Source organism: Rhipicephalus sanguineus, chromosome 3, assembly GCF_013339695.2.
Source record: "Rhipicephalus sanguineus isolate Rsan-2018 chromosome 3, BIME_Rsan_1.4, whole genome shotgun sequence".
In the NCBI taxonomy this organism is placed as follows: Eukaryota; Metazoa; Arthropoda; class Arachnida; order Ixodida; family Ixodidae; genus Rhipicephalus; species Rhipicephalus sanguineus.
In genome coordinates, this window is record NC_051178.1 from 53629761 (window position 1) to 53641092 (window position 11332).

Here is an 11332-nt window from a genome sequence, read left to right on the forward strand (position 1 = left end):
CAAGTTGACGAGTGCTTGTCTATTTATTTTACTTATTTTCGCGCCAGTTCGCGCCTTAATCTTCATAAACATGTACTCTCTCACCGAAGAACCGCGATTATTGTGCTGTCTCACCTGCAGCCTTTCCATCGGTGACACTGGCCCTGCGGCCGCCAGCACCTCTAGCCGTCGCATCGGAGGCAGCCGCCTTGTTCAGTCCAGTTGAAGAGACAGTGCCTCGTGGATGGGCGCCGTAGAACGTAGACATTGTCGCCACCTTGTAGCTGCTGGCCGTCGAGCCCATTACGTTCTTGCTGGATTTCTCATACGCCACGGTTATGAAGGACACAACGAACTGCACATGCGAACAGAACGGTAGATTGAAGGAAGTGTTCGCAGGCGGCGACATAGCTAATGTGTTATTGATACTCAGCTCTAAGTGATTATGGCGATCGAAAAAAAAATTGATAAAATGAAGGTTGCGTGACAGACTGCCACACAAAGATGCTTTTTCGTTTGGCAAACATTTGTTCGAAACATTTTCATAGATGAGGTGTAAGGTAGTCATGAGCCGTAACATGAAGACGAAATGCTGGACAAACCTAATGACGTATGAGGACAGGCGCAGGCGGGGAGGGGGGGTATTCTTGCAAGATGTTAGAACGCATCATTCACAAACACATAAACGAATTCTTTGACTCTGAGAATATCCCATCATCAGCTCAGCATGATTTGCGTCGCTTTTATAGTACACTAACACAATTAGGCGATTTCAGGCATGACGCGGCTTATAACTTATACCAAGGTAGCCAAATAGATGCCATTTTCATTGATTTCTCCAAAGCTTTTGATTCCGTCATTCATTCTAAGCTATTCTTAAAACTAAACGTCATTCTCGATAACCCTCGTATTGTGTCTTGGATAGCCAGTTTTCTTCATTCGCGCTCACAGTTCGTTTCTTTGAGCTCGACAGATTCATCTCTGATTGACGTCACCTCCGGTGTTCTCAGAGATCCGTTCGAGGCCTTTTATTATTTTTACTTTTCGTTATTGAGTTACCTCATAGCATCTCATCTAAAATAACACTCTACGCAGATGATTGCGTCTTCTATGAAACTATGAATGCAAGGGCAGGTGACCATTTCCTGAAATTTATAGGTGCTCAGGATTAATATTATACGGAATATTTTTTGGATGATGCTTCAATTGCTCACCTCGAAAAACTTTTTCCAGGCGTTGTCGGTGGCCGGCGTCATGAGGTCCTCGTGGTTGGCCGTCAGGACGTCGATGACCACTTGGCCGAAGCTGGTGAAGTGCGCGGGCGTCACTCCACGCAGGCTATGGTGGAAGAGAGCGTTTTTCTTAAGAATCTCGAGCACCCTGGGTACGTCGTCGAGCGCCTCGATGATGCTCGTGATCTCCTCGCCGACGAGGCTGCAGTGCGCACTGCGATGTGCGAATCGGCATATGTGACACACATATATCACTTGAAATAATGATGTGCTTTAGCCTTTATGCCTAGCGCTACGACTTCTAAAACACTGGCCAAGATTTCTGTCATTGTACCAAGAAGTATAGCGATGTAGCGGACAAAAAGCGGCAGCTGATAAGGATACTTGCTCGTGCGAAATGTGACAGCAGCTGTACGCGTGTTTTTTTTTTTGTTTCGGCAATATATTTCGGCAAATAATTTGCGAGAGAAATGTATGTACTAGACTTACAAACTGCTCTTTTGTTTGCAGCATAGCTGTTAAGGTCGAGATTGGCCGTGTGTCGTAGATAGGATCATCATCATGAACCGGCAGGCGCCATCCTCGTCCTTTTCTTTATCGCCTTCCTCTTCTTCCTCTTCTGCTTTACTACCAGAAGACGAGATGCCGATTTGTGCGGTGAGGGATGCAATGACTTGATCGACGACAGAGCGAGTACAGAAGAGAGAAAGAAAAAGAACAATAGAGAGAAAGAAATAAAGAAATAGAATGAGAGACTTCTGGGCGAAAATTCGAACTCGCGTATCCACGATCCGAATGCGAGCGTGCTAACCATTCAGCTATCAAAGCCTTGTGTAGTATAGTACACCAAGGTGGTGAAGGAGAGAAGTGAGGGTGAGAAGAAGAGGTGTCAGGGGTAGGTGAAGGGAAAGGAGGATGGGAGAAGGAGTACAAGGAGAGAGGCGTGAGAGAGAAATGGGCAAGGATAACGGAGAAAAATATAGAAGGCGAGAGACCGACTACACACAGAGAGACATACAAACACAAACACACAGAATGAAATCGGGAAAAAAAAAGAAAAATTCGGAGAAAGAAATGGACAGAGAGAGAAAGAGTTAGAAAGCAACAAATCAGCACAGAAAAAGATTGAAGGTGAGAGACTTACTACCGAGAGATGTTGATCGTAAAAGAAATAACAAGTGGAAGAAATAGATAAAAAGATAAAAGGCGAAAGACCGACTGCGCACAGAGACAGATAGATAAAGGCATACAAAAGCGAAGGATCAAGAGAAAAGAGAAGGAAGAGAAGAAAGAAAAACACAGGAAGAAATAGACAGAGATAGAAAGAGATATAAAGCAACATACACAAAAGAGAAGGTAGAAAAATCACCGCCCCAGCGCTCCGTACAGATGGTTAACGAGCGAAACTGAAACGTGCGGCCCCGGTGCTTAGCAGTGGTTTCATCCGGACGGAACCAAAGTGCCGCTCGAGAAACTCCCACCGAAAGCGGGCGTTGGCCCCGGCGATCGCGTTTCCCCCATTGCCTCGTTGACGCTGCTCTGCCTGTACCGCCGTCTCCTCGGCCCGCCGTTGTCGCTTGTGTTCGATCTCTCGTGTTAGCTCGGCGTCGTGGTTAGCAGCATCCACCCGCCATTGGCGCTTGCGTTTCGCTCCACGATTTAGCGCGGCTTGGCAGGCTGCCGGATTCTCGGTACGCAGTCGCTTCTTGCGTTCGGCCACCCGGGTCGGTACTTGTGACCGGACTGCAGCATCGGCCCAGCGAACACCAGTTCTCTCACGGTTCTTCTGTTGGCGCTGCTCTTAGAAGGTTGTCTGCTGTTCTGGAGTTCTTACGATCCGTGGCCTGGCCATGTTGAAGTTGGAAGTTGAAAGTGCTGCGCACGCGCTCGGCGGCACGGCTGCGACCAAGTGAACGACGTCACTGACGGCGCAGCCAATGGTGCACGCGCTTGTGTACGACGAAGAGAACGACGTCACCGACAGCGCAGCCAATGAAGAAGTTCCTAAAAACATGCGGACAGACGGATTTTTGTTTCGCCTAGCCATACACAGCTTCGCCGTAAAAAAAAGAGTCAAAGCAAAACCATGTATAGTGCAGTATAGCAATTATAGTTTGCGGACCCACCACGGTGGTCTAGTGGTTATGGTACTCCACTGCTGACCCACAGGTCGCGCGATCGAATCCCGGGCGCGGCGGCCACATTTTCTAAGGAGGCGAACATACTTGAGGCCCGTGTACTTGGATTTAGCCGCACGTTAGAGAACACCAGGCGGCCTAAATATCCGGAGCCCTTCGCTACGACGTCTCTCATAATCATATTGTGATTTTTGGACGTTGAACCCCAACAATTATTATTATAATTTGCCGTGTGGCGTAGAAACACGGCAAACTATAACTTGCTGTGGGTTACGTTTGCTTGCCTGCATGCTTGTTCCTTGCAATTGGCTCAAACCCAAAATGGGGGAACTAATTGACCAAAGAGCCGGCGGTTTTTCATCTTCATGAACCGGCACGCGCTCTCTTCGTCCTCCTCTTCTGCTTCTAGTCCACCAGCTCTTCTGTGACCAAGCTGCACAAATATTTTAGTGCTCATTTTATTCTTTACCCTTCTTCTCTTTTGTATTTTATGTTTTTTATAACTTAACTGTTCCTTTATTTTCCAGCTTTGGCGACGCGAACTCCGGCTATAGATAATCTTCATTGTATTCTTTTGTAACTTTTTATACTGTTTCTTTTCCCCTTTTATTTTTGTTGGTTATTCTCTACTTTTATTAGTTTCTCGCATTTTTATTCTCAGTTTCAGCGGCCTCCGACCTCGACAAAAAGCCTCGCGTGGTTCAAGGTGCGCGGGCCCGGAGATGTGTCACTGTACTCGTTCGCGTGGCTAAGGCGAAGGAAAACGAGGGACGACGCTCTACTCAGGAACGGGTGCAGGGGGCATGGCATGGGGCGGGGGCATCGAGTAAAACATGGCTGTATATACACATCTCGGTATATTTTATATACGTAGATGAAGTTGTGCAAATATCACTTCTGTCACACCAACTTCGAAATCACTGAAACTATGGCGCATATGTTACTGACAAAAATGACACTTTCATTACAAGAGTAACCTTTATTCATACGTACACAATATCGCGAAAAATGAACGGCTAGTACAAGCTACCAAGTAATGGATGCAGAAGTTACTCATATAATGTTGCTAAAAACGCTGGGCAAATGTACGGCGCTGTATCACGATGCAAGCGTAGGACAATCTTACGAGGGTAAGCTGGCCCTCATATGAAGGCGAGCTGGCCGGCGCCCAGATAGACAAAAACAGCGACCACGTCGGCAATAAACACATGGAGCGTTTATTGGGCTAACTATTGCCCTAAAGTAAAGTGAAGGAATCACACGAGGATGGTAGACGACCGCGTGGCCGAACGGTGGGCGTCAGACTGCCTGGGAGGGGGGGGGGGGGGGCATGCGGCAATCGCTTATCTTGTCTTACGTCACATTCTGGCTTGAGGCTGCCGAAGGGCTACGCTTGATAACAAACAAGAACGGTGTTAAAGCGGCTAAACAGTACGATAAGGCATTGCAGTCTTGCTTCCTTTAAACGCACGTGGCAATATGTGTACCAAATGTAGAGTTGGTACTGTTAGCTAACACAACACGTTTCATCGTCTCATAGCACACATAATTTTTCAAGAATGCGCAAAAGACAAATACGCCGTCAAAGAAAGGAGCGCGCTATCACGAGTGCGCGCCAGCATCCCAGAACTTCAACTGTTGAGGGCAGAAGATGTGCTTGTTTTAACAGCGGAGCTCTTTAAGGTCTAGCCATGTCCGTGGATGGTGCGAGCGCCGTCGTCACGCGTACAGCTGCCACCCTCGCAGATTCACCGCTGGGCCAACAGATCCCACCCCCTCACGAAAACGGAGTGCTTGCTAGGGGGGCGCGCTAAGTTGAGCGAGCCTAGAATTACTGTATATGCTACCTTGAAGTAGCAGAGTTGCGCCGCTGTTTTCCGGACGCCGCTCGCTCTGGCTTCGGTGATTCCAGCAACGCTATTCGCTGAGCGCCGTCACGTGGTCATAGGTGGCTCCTTTGCGCTACGGAGAAGCCAACACTGCCAACACTTCGCAGGCGACGCCGACTCTCCGCAGATTCCGGCAGCTCAAGGTCGGTTGACATCGGCGCTGTTGTTAATATACTGTTGTAGTTTAGCGTTAGCGTGATAGCGGGGGTTAAGGGAATATCGTTACCGTGCCGCTAACGTTCGTTGTGGACAGCGTGTTTTAGTTTAGCGGAATAGCGCTTACGTGCCCAAGCTGGGACGGTGGCGCCACCTAGAGGAGAGTGAATGCGTTAAAAAAGTATAAAGAAAAACTGAGAATTCTCGCCTGTATCCCCGCACGACGCAATATTACTACTTTTTCTAGTAACAATAAAAGTAAATAAATGTGAACCGCGCACGAAAAGGGAAAATTTTTATCTTGCAGACTTGTTTACACCGGTCTTCTAGCTAGGCCTAGGGTCGTTAGAAATGGGAAGCGATCTGGAAAACTAGGCTAAGCTATCCGTAATACTGGGTCGTCGAAGCTACCTGAAGGCAAGCGAAGGCATTTTACACAGTCATTTACAACGAAAGATGTAGATCCGGTGACATCAATGCTCAATTCTGTTCGAAGCGGGCGTCCAAAACCGCCGCCATAAACCAACACTTACTCTGTCGCGCGAGCGCGGCTCCGCGGGTGGTGAGTGGCTTTCCCGCAAAACTTCGGAGCCCAATATGGCGTACCTTGGCGCAACTCTGCTACCTAAAGGTAGCATATACAGCAACTCTAAGCGAGCCATTGAGCGCGCGCCAGGTGCTGAGACAGGGGAGGGAGAAGGGAAAGAACTATAGAAAATAGAGGGCGCGCCTCAGACGGTCTTTCCCGTCATGGATTCCGCTACGGCAGGACCCGCGCGTGCTCTCGCTGGTGCCGCTCAGCCTACGTCTGCCCAGAAAAACAACCGCGGCAGAACGACTCCAAAACCAGCGCGCGGTTTCTCTTGAACGTCTGCGCCGGCGCAGAGCTAAAACCCCGCACGGTTCCTTTTGCACCCACCTTAGTTGACTCTAAGGCGAAAGCCATCTCTTTTTTCTTCTTATTTATTTATTTATTTATTCATTTATTTATTTATTTATTTATTTATTTATGTATTTATTTATTTATTTATTTACAACACAATGTTGTGTGAGACCAGGGGAAAAAAGCTTATACAATCAGCTTGAGGGTGTCCTGGCCACCCTACACGTGCTGCAGCGTAAAAAGGTGGTAACGAACGAAAAAAAAAATAAAAATAACAGGAAAATGAAATGTACACATAATATATTGTACATGAATATCCTTCATGCAAAAAAAATATGTACACATAATATATTGTACAAGACTATTCTTCATGCAATAAAAAAAGAAGTAACGTGCTTTTATAGACATAATAAAGAAAACATAAAAAATGAATTTCTTCTTTTCAGAAACAGCGAAATACGAAAAAGAAAAAGACGGCGTTATTTATGAGGCATATTTATGATAAGCATATTGTGGTGAAAATTCTCCGTAGTTCTTTAAATGATGTTTCCCGAATGTTGAAAAGCTGCTCCTTACTGATTCTATTTAATAAAGCCGGGAGCGTGAACCGAGGCACTTGTTGACCATAGTTAGTGCAACATTTCTTAATTTGTCATTCTTCAGGTTTGCGTATATTATACTTTAGTAGGGTAGCCTGTAATCCTGCTAGCGTTTGTAGTGTACTAGTTTTTTCATTAAGCTAGATTTATACTGCCGGCATAGATTATAGTTAAACATTGACTTTACCGGAACAATGTTGTGTTTTATAAAGAGGTCACTGGTGTGTGAGTTGTATGAAACCTTGCATGCTGATCGAATCACTCGTTTTTGTAAAACTGCGAGCTTGTCAATGTTTTCTTTCGTTGTAGTACCCCAAACTAGCAATCCATAATTAAGTATTGGTACGAACAGAGCATTATATAAGAACATGTTGATGCTTATAGGGCATTCAAAAGAGACACGGCGCATCATACCTATTGTACTAGATAGTTTGCTAATTAGGTAATTTATGTGGCCATCCCATGTCATGTGCTAATTGAAATAGACGTCTAAAGCTCTTATTGATGGTACGAACTCAATTTCTGCATTATTTAACGTTAATGGTGCTAGTTGAACATTCTTGTTCCGCGGTCAAACAATATTGCCTTACTTTTGCTAATGTTAATTTTTAAGTGGTTTTGAGTCGTCCAGTAACTTAGTTTTGATAGCGCTTCATTACCTTTATTAATTAGGTGTGTTTCTGATTTCCCTGAAAAAAAATAGACTGGTGTCATCTGCGTATATAATAAACTTGGCTGTATCATCGAACGTAGGAATTTCGTTAATATAAAGTAAAAATAGGAATGGTCCTAGGATACTTCCCCGGGGAACACCACATCTGACCAGTTTTTCATCCGATCTTTCTCCCGCAACAATTACTGATTGACTTTTATGTTTCAAATATGATGAAAAAATGAATGGGCTATGCCTCTAATACCATAAAATTCCAATTTTCTCAACAAAATGCTATGGTTAACAAGGTTGAAAGCCTTTGAAAAATCTAAGAACATACCCAGCACCATTTCCTCACATTCAAATTTCTCTAATATAAGTTCTCTTTGTTCAAGGAGGGCAAGCTCGATGGACTTCTTCTTACGGAAACCAAATTGCGCCGGATGCATAAGGTTATGGCAGTCTACGAAAGATGACAAGTGCTCTAAAATTATTTTTTCGGAACCTTTCGAGAACACTGGTAAAATGGATATTGGCCTGTAGTTGCTCATTTCATTTTTATCCCCCTTTTTTGAATACCGCTGTCACTTTAGCAATTTGCATGTCACGTGGAAATATTCCTAATGACAAACTTTGGTTAAATATGTGCGTTAGAAATGGTGCTAGAATATCTATTACATATTTCACTGGTTGTACTTGAATGCCCGACACATCGGTGGCTTTACTGTTGCTTAATGCCATAAAAGACGAGATAACTTCATTGTCAGACACCGGTGTAAGAAATATTGTTTGTTCTGTGTGAGAATTCGTATAAGTAATATCTGAATTATTATCTAAAGAATGGCCAAGGGTAAGAAAGAAGTCGTTGAAACTGTTTGCCAAATCACGACCCATTAACTCTACGCCGTTCTGTAATATTTTAATTGTTTGTTCCTGTGATTTCCCGAGCATTGTATTTAGAGTCTTCCAAATGTTAGCAGAGCGTCCCGCTGTCATATTAAACTGGTGTAGTAGGTATTCATTTTTAAACCTCCGGAGCTGCTTTGTAACAGAGTTCCTAATCTCCTTAAACGCCTTAAGAGCCTCAGGGTTTCTAGTTTTGAAGAAAACTTGATATAATCGATCTCGTTTTTTGATTTGGCTGAGTAATTCCTTTGTCATCCAAGGTTTCGATCTATTGAATCTCGCGCGCTCCCCTCCGAAAACTTTCTGCATCTACGTGGTTTTGGGATGCCTCCAGGATCAGAGGCATTGTATGCTTTTTACACCTCATCTTGTTGTGCACTGCCTCTGCGATCGGCACACCTTTGAATAAGCAATGTGTTGTGATCACAGAAGTGTTGTTAGCTGGGCCCGTTGGTATGTATCCGTGAAAGTAAGCAGCGCGTTGTCAATCCTCCCTGTGTGCGTTGTCTTGCTTTTCGCCCTGCTTACTTCCACGGATCTTGTGATCACGTCACCATGTGATGTCACGCTATGTCACGTCATGATGACGTCACAAATTTTGGCGATCTGTGATGCCATATGGTACCATCAGCACGTGATGGTTATTTTCTTGCATCACTCGTGTTGACGCCACCGACGGGAGACGCCGGTCAATTCTTCTGCTTGATGAGGCATCTGAGGCTTTCGCCTTAATAATCTTTCTGTGCGCGCTGCCGAAGCACAAGTGGCGCGCTAGCGAAGATCAGCAAACCATGAGCTTCGAAAAAGAGGTAGTGGAGGCTCGACTTTAGCGCAGGACGGCAGGTTTCACATGCGTGGAACCGATTTTAGTTTTACTTTTCTTCAGACTAGCGGGACTCCCTTTACGAGAAGCCGCGTAGCCAGAAATTGTTTTCGGTAGAGGGGGTGGGGGTGTTAAACAACCTGCTATGTAAGTTCAGGCGTTTGTTTCTACGTGTGGATGTATGTATACATACACATAAAATTTTAAAAAAATCTGGGGGTATGAACGCCTCGACCAAATAAATGCCTTCCAGACGCTCCTTTTTGTCCAGCTATTTCCTAACTTGTGTTCTTCTTAGCGATATTTTGACATATTGAATTAAAAGGAGTCTACACTATTCATTTTCTTCATTGGAGTGACTGGTTGTAACATGCGAACATCGTGCCACTCGGTTTGCCATTTCGCCAGCGTCAAATGTACTCTCCTGCGGAGCCTACGTCCTTGGGACACAGTTTATTGTACTTACAGTTCCAGATCTCGAAAGTTCAAGGGTTTCCGTTTATGTATTTTCTGTACGTATTTTAAACAATAGCCTCAATAAAAAAAAACTGGTTCTTTTTCGAAATTATAGCTTTTAGTTTTACAGCAATGTTTCAGCATATTTCAGTAAACAGAAATATTGGTTGGTTCGCAATACGTGTTTCTTTACCTGGTTAAGGATGCAGGTAACCTGCCTGAGGAGCTTTCTCTGCTTACATCATTCTAAACGCTTTTAATCGCCGCCTCTAACCTTGGGTGAGAGCTGTAGCGACGTTTCGCTGGCTTGCACCCACCTGAATTCGGGGTCAGTCGAGAGCGTCCTGAGGCTTTTGCCCTTGAAATGCTTGAACAGCTTGATGTTATCGGGGTACTTCAGGAAGTACGCGTTGAAGAGGAGGACGCCGTAGTCCGGGTGCTCTTTGCAGAAGGCGCTCCACACGGTACGCACGGCCACCTTCTCACGGGGCGTCATCCCCGTCGAATCCTGGCGGTTCATCCTTCCGCCATAAGCGAGAGATCGCCTTTCCCATCGTGGAGAATGCGAGGCTGCGAGTTAGCGTACTGCGCTGTTCTTCTTCCTCGTCTTCGTTGATGTGACCTCCGCAGCCAATTCAGCGCGAGCCGGAAAGTTTGCCACGCTCGATAACCTTGCTAATTCTCCTTTGTGACCATCCGATTTTCTACAACTGGCCTATCCTTGTAAAGATGGATACCAGCTGCACTAGAACGGCAGAATTTTCAGTTACCAGACTGCAACGCTGAGTGCCCCCGCTGAACTTTTACCTTCACACCCTCACTTGACTCAGTCAAACGCTGTGCCTTTATTGCACTGAGAGTGAGTCTGAGCATTGGTTCTCTTGAAGATGCCGAAGGTTCACAGCTCAATGAAAAGTATTGCAAGATCAAACCCCCCGAATGATCGGCTTACATTATTCTACCCCGACGGTTCTTCCCTCTGGAGCTACCGTGCTGGGTTTTAGCAGCAGAAGCGTTTGTGATGACGTGTGCGATTTTTTACGTGAGCCAACAGAATGGAATTTGAAGGTTATCTATATCACATATGTTTGGATCATCATGGCTTATTAGTATTATTTTGTTTCTGTTAATACTGAGTTATTTCTGAAACAATTTTCTTGTAAAGTGCTACATTCTGTAAACCTATTTAGATTCTACAACAATGCATTACCCAATTCACGGGCGACCCCCCGGGCTGGCTCGGGCTAGGTTGCTGAGAAACATCCAACAAGCAACATAGCCCACTACCTTCGAAATACTAGTGCGATATTTACTACTTCAGCTATGGCAGGTGTCCTTTTCCCCGGCCACTCTTAGTTATTTCTGCATGCATAAACCTAGGAGTGTTAGCAAGCGCCACGCGTGCTCATGGCGGGAAACCTATGTGTTTACACAAACTTAAAGGTAGAAAAAGCGAAGTCACAAAGTTTCCCCATTCGAAGGGCAACAGCGCACGCCAAATACACGGCTAAATCAAAGCTGTCTACTGGGTTGAAAGCCCATCATATGACATGGTTGTGAGGTGGAAGAGGAACTTTCATAGTGCTCATGTGTCCCTGACAGACGAGCCACAAGCGGGT

At 45.3% G+C, this 11332-nt stretch overlaps 1 protein-coding gene across 1 annotated transcript in view; it reads right to left on the minus strand.

Moving 5' to 3' along the window:
- LOC119385473 (uncharacterized) overlaps positions 1-10233 on the minus strand; it is a 58780-nt gene extending 48547 nt beyond the window's left edge. Inside the window, exons 1-5 of the mRNA XM_049414003.1 lie at positions 10031-10233; positions 3046-3110; positions 2693-2954; positions 1194-1425; positions 115-334 (exon numbers count right to left, since the gene is read on the minus strand). Coding sequence (XP_049269960.1) covers positions 115-334; positions 1194-1425; positions 2693-2954; positions 3046-3110; positions 10031-10233 — 982 coding nt within the window. The remainder of the gene's footprint in view (positions 1-114; positions 335-1193; positions 1426-2692; positions 2955-3045; positions 3111-10030) is intronic.
- Positions 10234-11332: the final 1099 nt, after the last annotated feature.